The 15,779-nt window shown below is 35.2% G+C and overlaps 1 protein-coding gene across 12 annotated transcripts in view; it reads right to left on the reverse strand.

Annotated features, from left to right (window-relative positions):
* Positions 1-15,779, reverse strand: part of LOC139981495 (uncharacterized) — a 100,720-nt gene that overhangs the window by 22,227 nt on the left and 62,714 nt on the right. For 10 of the 12 annotated variants that reach the window (XM_071993911.1, XM_071993910.1, XM_071993909.1 and 7 more), the window contains 7 exons: positions 15,320-15,377; positions 14,810-14,893; positions 14,184-14,251; positions 13,707-13,795; positions 13,024-13,189; positions 1,052-1,267; positions 618-821 (listed from right to left, as the gene is read on the reverse strand). In XM_071993911.1, coding sequence (XP_071850012.1) covers positions 618-821; positions 1,052-1,267; positions 13,024-13,189; positions 13,707-13,795; positions 14,184-14,251; positions 14,810-14,893; positions 15,320-15,377 — 885 coding nt within the window. The remainder of the gene's footprint in view (positions 1-617; positions 822-1,051; positions 1,268-13,023; positions 13,190-13,706; positions 13,796-14,183; positions 14,252-14,809; positions 14,894-15,319; positions 15,378-15,779) is intronic. The other 2 variants (XM_071993913.1, XM_071993920.1) reach the window with 2 other exon arrangements.

Below are 15,779 nucleotides of genomic sequence, written 5' to 3' on the forward strand. Positions count from 1 at the left end.
CCTGTGACATTTCCGTGAAATGTAGTCATTACAGAATACAGAACAGAATTAAAGAAAAAGAGAAAACGGTCGAAATGGACAAAAAGAAATCACAATCTATCAATTTGCTAATAAAAACAACTACATTCAGTTCAGATTCTTATTAGTAATTGGAAAATATTCATACCTGACGACATACACCAATTTCATCATGTTTTTCTAAAAAGTGCTTATTTTTTTTACTCTCATTCTCCCATTTCAGCGCCACCCTATAACCGGCGCCCAGGGCACGTGCCCTCCCTTGACCCCCTCTAGCTACGCCATTGACCACTACTACTACTACCTCAACCCCAGGACAATACTCTCTCACTTCATTTCTTCTCTTTCTTCTTCCTGCACCCCTGACATTACTTCAATCTTGAAGCCTTCACCACCACAACTATCCCTCCATCCCCCCCACTCTCCCCCTACCAACCCCCCTTTTATCAACCATACCTGCTGCCCTGCCACACTTTCTGCCTCCCTCTCCCTCCCTCACCTATTATCATTCAAGATATAAATATTTTGTTTCATTAACAGACGCCATCCACAATTGATAACGCTAAAAAACAAAATTGTGCAAACATGTATAATAATACCTCTGTTCTTGCCTGTGCTTCTTTCTCTATCTGGTCCATCAAGGTTTGATGCTTCAGGTGAACCTCTTCCTGTTTTAGGACAAGCTCCATCTTTTCTGTCGTAACTTTCTGTCTATCTGCCAGAGCTTGGTCTCTTTCTTCTCTAAGCTTATCTCTATCTTGAGAGGTTTGTTTCAAATTATTTTCAAAGGACTCTTTCTCCTCCTGTTTTGATAAGAAAAACAATAAGGAATATTTCCCATTTTCAAGAGACAATTGAAACCTCAAGCCCTTTGTTGAAGAAGGGGCCGGTTGAAGTCAACTAATTACAGAGAAGAGATGATATCGGAGTTGTTGAGCAGAATTTGTGAAAGCCGCATGTTTTGGGATAAGACATAAATTTGCATGAAGATAGATTTGAAGTGATTTGAAGTGATTTGGTAGAGAAAACTGACCTTTGCCGATTTCATATCCTTCTCTGCGACTTGGACTCTCTCCTCCAGGCATCCTCTCTCCCGCCTCTCCTGCTGCAAGACAGCATCTTTTGTCTCAATCTCCTTCTTGAGGGCCTGGATCTGTCCGTTAAGCCGGTCTTGGAGTTCCTGTATGGTGGCGTTTGATGATTCTTGGATGGCAGAAGCGTGACTTTGACTTTGTTCCAGTTGTGCTTGCTACGATGAGAGATGAGCATGCACAGACAGGGAGTAAGTAAGAAAATAGGTGGAGAACCAAAAAGAGGAAAAAAGAAAAAAAAATGAATTGGAAACAGAAATGGCCAATGGAGGGGGTGGTGTCAAACGTAAAACGGAAAGCGGAGAAACAGGCTCGTGTCGAGATCAGCGATGAAATGAGAGAAAAAAGATGGTGCAAACAAACACACAAAAAAAATTCTCTCTCTTAAAATACGAACATGTATACAAAACTTTGGCGCAAAAAAAAAGGACATGTTGATTTGTTTGTGACTTTCATTCAAAGCAACAACTTTTTTTGTTTTGGTATATAAAAGAAACAATGCAAGTCAACTCCTTTTAAGGCAGTTTCAGATGTAAGCTGCAATCCATAAAACATGAACGATAAAGTGTACAGATAGAGGTGAATAACTTAAGAGCAGAGACGACCTGATTAATTTCAATGATCTCTTGAATCAAACCTATATTATGGACATTTTCCTAACTTAACAGTTAGATAGCAGGGTCCAATTAATACCATTGCTTAAATGACAGTCTATGAGAGACAAAAAAAAAATTATTGAAGGAACACCAAGGACTGCTCAAGCCGATGTTTCTGTTGGAATCAAATTTATCTATGACATCCTCTATAAATTTTTCTATCAAAGATTAATCATGGCAACTTTCGTGTATGATTTGCTTTTGTCAAAAGATTTAAAATATTGCATCATCGGCAAAGGTTGGAGGTCAGTTTAGAACAGGGTTGTCCAACCTTTTGCAGAGGAGGGCCACATGGAATGATTATGATGAAGTAGGGGGCCGCATGAACCCTACGCTCGATTTTTCATTTTTTTGCCCGAAGCCCAAGGCAACAAATTGTGAGCACTGCGCGCGGAGCGCTCTGATTTATTTTCCTTCCTGATAAAACAGATGAATAAAGTTCAGCCGCCCCCCCCCACCCTCCGCTGAGAGAGTGTCACACAAACTGACCTGTATGCAGTTTTTTGGACCCAGAAGGTTCGAATGATTGATTATATAGCTTCAAATTGTTATCAATAAATCTGCTCACTAAAATTTCGCACCGTAGAGCATCTCTGGCGGGCCGGACGCAACCCTGCGGCGGGCCGGACTGTGGCCCGCGGGCCGTAGGTTGGACAACCCTGGTTTAGAAGATCTCATTGGGCTTACCATTTCTGTTTTTGCATTTCTAATTTTATTAACTCGTGCCGGGAAATGGAACTGAGATTTTATTTAAACTTCTGCCAAATCTAATGAGCTCTTTTGAAAGTGACATAGTGTTTCAAATAATGGGCTACAGAGACCAAACTTTTGATAAAGATTTTATTTACTTCTAACCTAGTTGCCACTTTAGATCAATCTCCATCGCTGAGACTATCAAATAAAAAATTGTCAACTCTCTGATACTCCCTCACTACATCACAAAACTAAAATAGACAGAATCCCACTGAATATTAAAACAATTAATAGGTAGGTGATAGTCTTCAATCCTGTACTATATCTATCTATCTGAGTGGCTTTGTTGTTTTAACAGAATGAAACAAGTTAGAAGCCTGGTTTACTACCAGTTCTGATTATCCTACTCACTTATCATACCCTATGATGTTATATAATGAAACTCTCTCTTCATTCTCTTAGTCTGATAACAAAAATTAAGACAATTCTATTTTACCTGATTACATTACACTTACTATGTATAGTTACTTTAATAGTTCAATGCAAACTGCCACTTATGTCCTTAATTTTGAAATTTTTTGAAAATTTTGAAAGTTTTGAAAATTTTCAAAATTTTTAAGCTTTTCAAAATTAATGAATATGCATTTTTAGTTTTAGTTGCAAGTACAAAAGCTCAACAAATACTAGATTTTTAAATGTCAATTAGTGCTCACTGGATACCAGCAGCTTCCCAAAGGGCCTATCACCAACTTATAAGCAAAATACTATCCATAAACTAAATATGACCGGATCGAGCTAATTTTAATATCTTAAGTGTTATCAATATTTTACCAGATTCAACTTAAACCTTATCCTTGAAACACTTCAAAATGTCAGTTCAAGAAAACGTATAGAAAATCTTGTACAAAGCAGCAAGTGAAATGAAGTTGTTTGCAGGTGAAATCAAATCTTGGTGCTCATTAAATCGATATATTAATTTGCATATAAACAAGGTAAAGTTAAAATAACTTAAGGTTAAATTTCACTTCAAACACCCGATTCACAGCAAAACTGACCAATTCTGCAATGCATAATAACTGAAGTAACAAAATTAGTCAAATGTTATATATCTCACAGAAGAAACACTTATTTTTCATTCTTTTATGTGTTGTTTTTGTGTCTTTTTAATATAGCAATATTCAAAGTCCTTTTTATGATGGACTATTGCTGTATTATATATTCTTCCAGTCTGCTTGTAGTAAAATTTGATAATGTATGCAATATGTGATCAAAATGGAAAATTGATTAAAAAAACTTGAAAAAGTTTGACACAAGTATAAATTGTTCAGTTGGCAAGTTTTATTTCGTACAGTAATTCATCTGACAGTTGGCACAAATATATTAAACATCTACAATTTGACTATAAAGCAGTGTTGAATGGTCCATTCTGTACAATTTAATCTGCACAGTGTTTGCATAAATTTACAAAGATACTATAAATGGGCAGGTCCAAGCTATTTGAACTGTGACGTACGGGACATTTCAGAGACTTAAATTTGTCTAAAAGTTATATAAAATCTATTTTCCAGAAACTTTTTCAGGTTTTTATATTTGTTATTGCTGCTACTTTATTACAAACTCATGAAGATTTCCTACACTTGCTTTAATTAGGTCCCATCTTAATTAATGTGCAGTGTGACGTACGGGACCAGAGAATTTTGTGTTTTTTTTACAAAAGAGCAAAGCTGAAACCACTCTGAAATTAGGAGGGCAGTGATCAAGCTGTTATAACTAGTGAATAGCCTAACCTTCCAAGGGCTAAGCTGTAACATATTAGAAAAAAATATGAAGCCATTCCAGTACAGTGGTTACACAAATGAAAATTGTCCTGTGACGTACGGGACATGTGACGTACGGGACAATTTGTCCATATACAATTTAAATATACAATTAAATTGACTATTGGTAATTTCATGCCATATTTCCTTCTTTCTGGGATACGGAAAAGAGCAGTGACTGTACTTGTGAGATCATTCCACATAAAAAATGGAATGCATAAAGTATTAATCTACTCTACACATACATCAAGTGCTCATAACATCAATTCTAGCTTTTTTAGACCACAAATGATTCAAGATGCAAAGTTTTGGTGCAAAACTGTTTTGGTATGTATACTGTACAACACTGTATCATACTCCCCACTATTGACCCTGAAGTTGAAATATGATCCATCCCATTCAAATATACCAAAATGTCCACAGTAATGCCACGTAATGTCCATCTATGAAACTAGTACAACAAAGAAAACTCTATAGACTACTGGTTACCAGACCAAATAGTCAGAACATCAATTCTTGCTTTGTTAGACCACAAATGATTCAAGATGCAAAGTTTTGGTGCAAAACTGTTTTGGTATGTACAGTATACTGTACAACACTGTACCATACTCCCCACTAATGACCCTGAAGTTGAAATATGATCCATCCCATTCAAAAATCAAAATACCTGTATACCAAAATGTCCACAGTAATGCCACGTAATGTCCATCTATGAAACTAGTACAACAAAGAAAACTCTATAGACCTACAGTAATACTGGTTACCAGACCAAATAGTCAGAACATCAATTCTTGCTTTGTTTGACCACAAATGATTCAAGGTGCAAAGTTTTGGTGCAAACCTGTTTAAAAATTATATATACTGTACAACACTGTATAATACTCCCCACTAATGACCCTGAAGTTGAAATATGATTCATCCCATTCAAAAATCAAAATACCTGTATACCAAAATGTCCACAGTAATGCCACGTAATGTCCATCTATGAAACTACATAGTACAACAAAGAAAACTCTATAGACCTAATACTGGTTATTGGACAAACTCATGAGTGATTGTCCTATGCAAAATTGGGCGAGCGAAACTCTACACTTTTAACTAAAAATCTCAATGTCTACTATCTAAGTTCAGGAAACAAGAACATAGTTGCACATTATCATAGTCACACTTCACAATAGGCCTACAAAATTTTGAAATGCAAACTCAACATTCTTGAAGTCGTCCTCATTCAGTGTCAATGTTGAATAGTATTGTAGATGATTCTGTATCCCCCACACGCACAATTGACTTCCCAATAGTCAAACAACACCCGGGCTGTTGGTGGTCATCAGTCAATAGTTTATTTGCTGCCATGATGTGCTCTTCAGGCATGCAGGGATTATAAGTTGCAACTACCAGCTTTCAACAAAATAAACTTGTAAGCGTTGGAAGGTTTCCAGTAGAGGTCCCCATTGGAGCCCATGCATGTTTATTATGTATAAATACAGGGTTTCCACCACACTATGTCCCGTACGTCACATTTTGTCCCGTACGTCACATTTTTAAATTTGATAATTAGATTTGCAGTGAATATTATTTCAATTTTTTGGGGATGGATATTGTTGAGCAATGTTCTTAATTAGAACTTTACAGAATATCACAAAAAAAAAAATTGTTCCTCCATATCAAAACTTGAAAAAAGTGCTGAAAATTGTGACGTACGGGACATCAGTATTTGGACACTAGCTAATTAGCATATTTAATTAATGAACCCCCAAACATAATATGTCAAAATTATTGGAAGGAACTGTGTATCATGTCCCACATAACTTATATTCAATAAGTTCATATTGCTGGCAGCGAAATAGGATTCCAAATGTCCCGTACGTCACACTGCAATTTGAATTTATGCAAATTAGCTGGCTGTAATTGTTTGAATAGGGAAAAAAATTCAAAGAAATTATGAAAATCTGAAACTTCAATAATTCAGCTTTAACATGACACCACATTTAGGGTGTTTCAGTAAAGTTTGAAATTTGGCTTCTAGGGATAAAATAGCTTGGACCTGCCCAAATCATATTTGTCAACATATTTACAAGCTCTTAAATTCTGACACAGAAAATAGAAACTGTTGGTTTGTTTTGTTATAGATTAATTTTTGCACATCCACTTCACTCAGGTTATACTGCCATTTGCTAGATCAATTTGGGATGAAGAGGAAGGGGGGAGGTGGGGGATGACTTGGGGTGGGTAGGTATAATTTTCTACTTTTTAATATCAACCACATTTGAAGAGCAAATGTAAGTAACATTCTGACATTTTTTTTTATGTAAATTAAAATTGTTATCTGACAGATTCGGGGGCTAAATCTTATTGTCAATGAATTTAGCAACAGAAACGTTGAAATTTTCCCCCTGAAAATCAACTCCAAAAGAGGTGTTTGTAAGTTTATGTAATAAATTGCCAGGGCTATAGTGACATAATTAAATTTTTTTGCCCACATATCCTCTAATCACTGATTTGCAGAAATATGAAAGATCTAATCATTTCAGGGCCTTTTAAACAAAATAATTTAACATGGATTCCTCCACAAATTTTTTTTTGTTTATATTGTTTTGGTATAAACCCTCCATCAATTAATGTTCACATCTCAATGACAAGAATGTTGGAATGCTTATTGGAACTCAATGCAAACATATAAGTTTGATACTGTTTGAAGTATCGTACACTAAGGACATACAAATGTGAAAAAAAAGCACCTGAGGCTAACTGGCAGCTCCAGAGGAATTATACTTCTGCAACGTATCTAATTTTGTTAATTACCTCCCTAATTTTGCCTGAAAACTTCAGTTTTTCTAACATATTGACCTGGATACATTTTACGCTCATTATCAATGAAATTCCCTTTCCCCAAACTAAATTTTTCTTACCTCCACCCCCCCTCCCCACCAAAGAACCCCTCCCCCACCCTTCCCCAGCAAACACAGTGACATCTAAATATACTGCTCCATATTATTTACATATTTATATCTGTTTTGACTTACTTAAAGGAGCGAAAGGGAATATTAATTTTTTTTAGAAGTCCGACTCAGACTTACAACTATAATTGCAAAGAATAGTGAAACTTTTCTAAAATCTAACTAAATATGTCTGAATGTAATAATAAGATCAAACTACTCAGATACAAAAAATTAATCATAATAATAATAATTATAAAGAAACAATTCTAAAAAACAATTCCACCGAGAGGTAACTTCAACAGTGAAAGACAATCTTCAACAATCAATGATAAAACAGAATAGGAATGCGTAACATTTGCGTGAAGCTTAATTCCATAGCAGGACAAATTTTTAAGACATTGACTGAACGGCACAGGGTGGTGGTAGTTCAAATACAGCAAATACTTGAATGACTACAGTTTTTAGCTGATTTTGACCAAATTTTAACACAAATCAATTGTTAACTCCTTCATTCACAAAAACAAAAAGAAAAGGATAAACTTGGTTGTCAAAAATGAAATTTGAGTCATCTACTTTTAGTGAGTGCAAAGAAATACAGTAAGGCAGTCTTTTCTCTTGCAACCATTTTAATGTTTTCATTTCTGAGTGTGATGTTTATTATTTTGTCTAAAGTGAATAGTTTAAAAACAATATTTACTGATCTTTGACATCAAAATAGTTCAACAAGGTCTAAAAATTGGCCCTGCATGGTTTTACACTGTCAATCAATGATCCTTTCTATGGATTTGTACTACTAATTTGTACCCAGCACAGATTGGATTTGATGATGATTAAAAGCAAAAGACAATATTTCCATTTATGTTTTACCGGAGATGACCCATAAGCCACCAAAACTCCCCGAAAAAATTGGTTCTGATTTTCTGCTACAACATTCTATTTAGCAGATGTATATGATGAACACAGAAAGTCTCTTAACCAGAAATATTTTAAAGCAGCTGAAGCAGGTATTTTTGCATTTTTCCCCCAAAAAATAAGATGATTCACTAGGGTCCGAGCAGCAACAACAACAAAAAAACTATAGAAAGAAACACAAATAACTGAAAAGGAGGAGGGTTTTTTTTTTTTTTGAAAACAGAGCATGGATGATCAAGCCTTAGGCTTGTGAACCTGGGTTGGAGATGAAGAGACAAAACAAAAGAAAGAAAATACTTTTTTTGAGAAATTTGTTGTAAATATTCATGATTAATGTATGCAAAAAAAAAAGACCCAAAGAAGTCATTGGAAGAAAAAAAAACATAAAATGAAAAACATGCATTTTAGAATTGGGAAAAGGTAATTTCTATTTTCAGAGTTGCCATTTGTGAGGGCTTAGTCAATTGTTTTCATAATATTATCTTTTTTTCTTCTTAACTCATTTTTGTACATTATTTTTTTTGTGTTCAGAACAAAGTGGCTGGCATAGAGACTACATGATAACGTTTCATGGCAACATGACAACAATAAGTTCTTTTTATCTTGTTTTTTGCCTATCTTTCTCATTTCATCGATGCAAGAGAATGAAAGAACACTCTTTTTGTTTCTTCTAAAACTCGGGCAGTCTTATATTTGTATTAATATACCAATCCTTCACAAGCAGTATGTTTAACTCTCACCCCCCCTTTCCAAAAGTCTCATCTGCCCATGTCCTAATTCCAACCCCCCATTCACCCTGCCCCATCTCCATTTGTACTCTACATTTGGGGTAAAGCATATAGTGGTAGTGGTTTTTTTTTATTTAACATGTATGTTACCTCCGAACCCAGAAGTGTTGTTGGGCACATATTCAAATTTTCTGCCCCAACTTGCAGGATCTTACATGCAGTTGGACAGAGCAGTGTATAAGTCACTACCTACAAAACTAAAGTGAAGCTTAACATTTAAATATTCAATACCCTCACCTCCAATGAAAGAGACAAATTCAGAAACACCAATTGAAGGTTTAATTGTGTAATTATTTTAAAAGTTTAGGAATAGAATTTACCTACGATTGTATCCTCCTGTTTTTAATCTGTGTAATTTACTTCAATCAATGGTTAAATCTGTAAATTTTCTTCTTCCAACAACATTACTACCAATTTTGGGAGCACAAACTGATTTTTTTCCCCTTTTAATGGTTTTGTATCTATTTTCAGTTTTTATAAACTTACAAAGCTGTAGCAATGATATTCACATCAAATGGAATAAAAAAATTGTTTTTGACCATTTGCTGATTATCACAATTAAAAACAGAACAATGGCGATGTTGAGAGACCTGATGAAGTACGTAATTAGTTCGATTTTTGTTGATTGTCCATTTTTGTTTTAAATAAATCATCTTTGAACAGTTTTGCACAGTTAGATACTAATCTAACTTTCTCCTGTTTGGTTGATCTCTACACTGACACAGCTACATCTAGAAACATGCTGAATGAACCATAAACAGCCCTTCATTAATTTTAGTTTTAATTTATTGTTGGGATGGAACTTTTGGAAGCACAAGGGAATGGAGTGGGGGTTTTGGGGTATTTGATAATCAAAATGTGATACTCCTAAATAATTATTCTATTCAAGTTTTTATGCAGACCTCTACCATGTTCTACATCAAAATCACAACAATGGCGATGTTAAGAGACCCTGATGAAATATGTAAATTAGTTTGATTTATTTATTGTCAGCATCATGATTCAGGAGGGAGAGGGGGGGGGGAGAACATTGTAACACTTGCATCATGTAAGCCAACAAAATTTTCAGGAGGGAATATTTTTAAGGCGGACATGAATTTCACTGAAATTAGCAATTGGCAGTGTCACTTAACTGTCTGGTTAGTACTGTAGGACAAATAATCACGTTTTTCTCCTCCCTCAAACAAAATTATAAATTGGAAAAAAAATTTGAAAGGGATTAATCAGATGATATCATGCAAATCATGCGATGGAATGTTTTAAATGCATAAACAGAACATCTTCTGTCATGCATTAAACCATTGCGGAGGGATTTTAATAGTTATTCGAAATTCGGGACGATTAGTCGTGCTGGAAGAGAAAGAAACAGGTCACTGGAGGACCAATCATAGTCCACAGCAGCAAGCCAAAACAAGAAGCATATTGAAGAAGAAATAAAATAAAATACCCACATTGATGACGGACTGATAAAAACCAAAGAAATGAAATAAAGATAGAAAATGAACATAATGCTTATAAGCAATGAGATTGAAACTGAAAAACCAAAAAAAAAAAAACATCAAAATCTTCCATGCTGATGGAAAAAAAAAAAGAAGCAATATGAGGTAGGTAGCCTCTAGCATGAAAGGTAATATTGACATTGGACATGCGATGCATACAAAAGTTTGAAAAAAAAAAAAAAAAAAAATTAAAATGTGTAAGCTTTTTTTTGTTCTCCCGCCCCAATTTAGTAAAAGTTTAGAAAAGTTCTCCCTTCCGGTGTTCATCCTTCAAAGTACAGTAGATTAAGACCTTTTAAGCTTTCCCCAACATCTGAAGACTCTGCGAAGAGTGACCTGGGACAGAGAACAAGTGTCCATTTATGAACCGGGGGGTCAAAGATACTACTACACTCACTCTTGGGAAAGTATATAGAATAACAGGTACATCACCCCAATTGGGGAGGGGAGGCGGTGTCATGTATCTGTCTATGATGCTACGATGGTACATGTAGCTTGTTCAAATCAGTGTTAAACCAACGTGCCCATTTATCTCTCTGTGTCATGAGTTTTGATTTGATTTTGTTTTGGTCTTTGGTTTCTTCCTTCGTTCTGTTCTTCAAACAGTGTTCGATCTCAATTGCCACGTCGATTTATTTATGGCAAAATGTATACTGAATTGAACAAAAAAACTATCTGTTTCATTAGCTTCACAAATCAAGCAAGATTTGAAACGTTTGATAGTTTTGCGTCATACCAGTTTTGACACGGCTCCGGGCGAACCAAACTTTAGACCACATTGACCCACAGACGGTATTATTCTCATGTAGTGCGAAAAGAAAATTTATGATATACTTCCAAAATTCCCTTCACCACATTTATGCATTTAAACCATGGCAAAAGAACAATTCCCTATCTTTACTTTTGCAGTCATGTAGCCCCAAATAGCTTTTCATTCTGATCTAAGAATAGCTGGGAGATATTTCTTATATGTATTTTATCCTTTTATCACAAGTTTTCTTTCTTGGCAACTTGAATACAAATCGGCAAATTTCTTTCAATATTGCTATTTATACAATACATGCATCTAACGTATGGGCAAAATAAAAAATATATAAAATAAATGATATTAAGCCCTGGTTCTCTAAATAATGGTTTGCTTTTGATAACAATGAGAATTGGCAGCAGAGGTTCCAGCATACGACGGATGATACAGATGAATAATGAATACAAACCAGATGAGCTTGATGTGTCCTTATTAAAATTAACTGATATGATCACCATGGTGATATATTCATCCACTTATAACAAATTGTGATGACATATCTGAAGGTTATCTGAAATAGTGTCTGACCGATAACAAGATGTTAGACTGACCAATTTGATATAAACAAATGGGTAATAAAGTTCGATAAATTTACTGGTCTTGAAACGATGATTGAGAGAGATTGTAACATTAATCAAAATTGTGACCTTGCTCATACTGCTTTTTAATTGTTACTAAAGTCAGTAAAAAATGGCTCCATAACACAGGAAGACAAACTAAATAACCTGGTAATTATTTCCAAATCCCTGTGCAAAAATCAGCATTAAGGTTCAACTCAAAAGCCGACATTACACTAAGTTCAATTGCGTATCAGGCCAGCTAAACTTGGTAATGGCGTACTTTAAATAAATGATGGATCACTCTCAACCTTTTAGTTCTTAGACATTACTACCTTCTGTAATCTCCTTTTTTTTTGGGCTGTGATAGTCAATTTTTTCATCTTTGTGAGGCAAACCAATCAGAAATCATCATTTAATCGATCAGACACTATTATTAAGATCACCGAAACTTATTTTATAACAAAAATGCCAAGATTCCACAACTCTACCCCAGATGAGGAGGAAAACAGAGAAAAGGTGATAACAGAAAACACCAAGTCATGAAAGAAAGGTGAAAACAGAACACGTCTAATGCCATGCTGACCACCCTTGGTGAGGACTGAATATTGTCTCTGCTAGGATGGATGTGTCATTATTATGACCACTCTAGGGCGTGTGGGATGGTTCTTTTAATCTTCCATTAAACACACTCAGAGGAAAACAGGTATCAGTGGAAAATTCCACAGCAAATGATATGAACCGAAATTTATGTTGGCAATGTTCCTATATCATAAAGTATATTTTACATGTATTCCATATCTTTATGATAATTATTCCATATCTTTATAATAAACTTTCCTTACAAGAAGCAAACGGGGAAAAGAATGTCATTTCATTTTGCAATCAACATTATAACCTTCAAGGAAAAGACGTGGAAATCCACTAAGGAGTTGATTTGCAATGGCAAATGCTTTACTACATTCTGAGACGGAGATGTTCCCAATTGTGGCGATTTTATGCCATTCCCATGTCTGTCTGTAAGCTACTCTGGAAAGAACTTGTGACACACAAACATTGATCCAGTATGTTCAATATCCGCACCAGACAGAGGAAAGCAGTGTATTAAACCTCTTGGGCATCTGAAAATCTATCCTCCTAGTCACGTAAGAACATCATCATGGGCCGGAGTGAATCATGAAAGTAAAATGAACAGATCATTTGATCTTAAGAACATAACAAAGACAAGGATGGATTAAATCTACTCACCAGGTTTTCTGTTTGTTTCTTGTTGCCTGCTCTCTCTTCCTCCTGTTTCTCCTCTAATTTGTTGATCTGATCGTTTGTTTCTTCTTTAGTTTGGCTCAGTTCATCTGAGAGCTTGGACACCTTTTGGCTAGATTCCGATATTTCTTGTTGTAATTCCTCTATCCTCCTATCGAAAGACATCATGTTCAAGAAATAACAACTGCATGCACAATTTGGCTGTGTATGTTACTTTATGCATGAATGTGTTTGGGGATATATATATATCTATATTTATACATATATATATATATATCTATATTTATACATATATATATATATATCTATATTTATACATATATATCTTATTGTTGTTTTGCTAATTCTGCTTTTCCACTGGATAGTTGTTACATTTAAAGCATTCGTGTTACATCCTGTGAACCTTACCCTGGCTTTCCATATTCCTATAGAATCATTCTAACCGAGAGTCCTAACCCAAGTCAACATCTCCAGCCACATATTTCAGAGACAGAACTAAAGTTCAGAGTATTTTTCATGCTGGATCATTTCTTTGTTATCCAACTGACAGCCATACCTGTCAAATTTTCCAATATGATTCATCCATGGTACCCAATACATGGAGTCATTTAAAGACCCTCTCATGCATTAATAAATATTCAAAACCTCCTTTTTCCTTCCTCTCTCACCTGTCCTTGGATCGAAGATCTTCGTTCATTGAGCTCAGCTGTTCGGAACTGTTCCCTGAGTTTTTGATGAGTTCTGAAATATCGCCCTCCTACAAGATAAAGGTCAAATGCATAGGTCAAACGCAAAGTCCTTGGAAGAACAAGTTACGTCTGGTTGGCATGGTGGGTTTCAAGACTTAGGCCAATATGTTAATAAAAAAGAAGTGGTTGCATTTCTTAACAAAATTCCTCTTTTCATGAGATAAACTCAAATAACCACCGAAATGTGGACTAAAGGTATCATTTACAGGTACCCCTTCTTTCCTCTCACATGTTAGCCATAAACATTGCACAACAGTTGAAGAGCAAATAACCTTTAAAACCAGTTGCTACATCCCTGTGGCCTGCTATACACAAACTAATATACTGTCTCTTAAACAACTGACTGTAATGGATTACCTGTACTGTCCTCACAAACCATCTTGATGTTTTACTTACCAGTTTTCTCTTATCTTCTGTAAGCTGTTCAACCTTGCTCTCACTGGCCTGCAGCCGCCTCTCTATCTCTGTTGAAGGATGAATAGAAAGGTTGGGATGATAATCAATAGGACACATGGTTGCCCATTTTACAAGCAATATCCAACAAATGTCCTATAACCTCAATGTTTTGAATCGTAATTCTGTGTAAACTCTAGAACGAAAGGACTCTTTGAAAGGCAAAAACAGACTGCTGATGAATTTATGATTTAAAACATTGTTAAAAGACACCTTGTGTATAAAACTTTAAGCTTTTTTCCTCAAGGTAGATGTCGACCCAAATCAAGATAATTAAGACAATAGTGCCGAGTATGAACTTATTTTTCTTTTTAATGTTTCTTTTAAAGAAAAACAGCCTTTTATGAAACATCCTTTACAAATATGTTTCAACACTTGGTAATTGTTAGCATGCCATCATTTAGGTGAAAATACAGGCATACTAGAATAATAATTTATTTGAAACATCTACCACAATAATTTTTTTCTGGAAGAAATAAACATTCAAACCCAAGATTTAGAATTTTTAGCAAGAATAACCTTTTGGTCAATAATCACATGAATCATCATTAAGCTTTTAAAACACTTACCTTGTAAAGATGACTTGGTGTCAGCAAGTAAAGATGTATGGGAATCTAGTGAAGTTTCCTTCTCGGATAATTTTTTCTGTAAGTCTGAGAAAGTGATAAAAACTGTGTTACCTAACAGACAAGAAATGTCACTAGACCAACTTCTACTCAACCAACATTACCAACTCTACCTACTCTACCAAGTACCTGGTAGAGTAACACAACTTTCTTGGCATTGAAGAACAACAATTAGGCAAGTTACACAGGGACAAAATTTGTACCTGCAGAGGATACAAACTTCCAATACTCTATTTTGTCCCCAATACCACCCTGTCAGAAGACCAAATTTTTCACTGGGACCCTGTTTAGGCACGAAAGGACCCTCCGAGGGCTAAACTGTCAATGCACTGTTTAGTCACCAATGCACACACTCAGATGACTAAATTTCCACTTTATTGCAAAAATTGGGGACAAAAGGGGGTGGGGGGCGGAGATGTCTGTGTGTTAAAGAAAGATAGAAACACCACTCACCTTGCACCAAAATATCAGCCTGCTCTCTGGAAGATTTCTCTTCATTTAATTTCAATTCCTGTTCAAAAATACAACAAAAATTTTAATGAAACAATTTCAAATTTATGATTATTTACCATGCAATGGAAACATAATATTTGAGGACCCTTGGACTGATATATTACCCACTGCAGCCCAGGATAAATAGATTAAATGACAGGATGATATACTGGCCAAGATATCAGCTCATGAAACCGCAGCCAGGTTTCATCTGCAGGTTTCATCTACATCAGTATGAAGGACACCAAGGCCAGTTAGGTCAGATTAATTTTTCAGCCTATGTGAACTTTAAGTGTCACATACACTTATTCATGTGTTAATCTCTAGAAGAAAAACTTCTTTTCAAACTATTACATTAAAAAACACACTAACAAACAGACAAACACACAAATAGGATGAGCAGGATGTCATCCTAAAGTTC

This window comes from Apostichopus japonicus, chromosome 15 (genome assembly GCF_037975245.1).
Source record: "Apostichopus japonicus isolate 1M-3 chromosome 15, ASM3797524v1, whole genome shotgun sequence".
Classification (NCBI taxonomy): Eukaryota; Metazoa; Echinodermata; class Holothuroidea; order Aspidochirotida; family Stichopodidae; genus Apostichopus; species Apostichopus japonicus.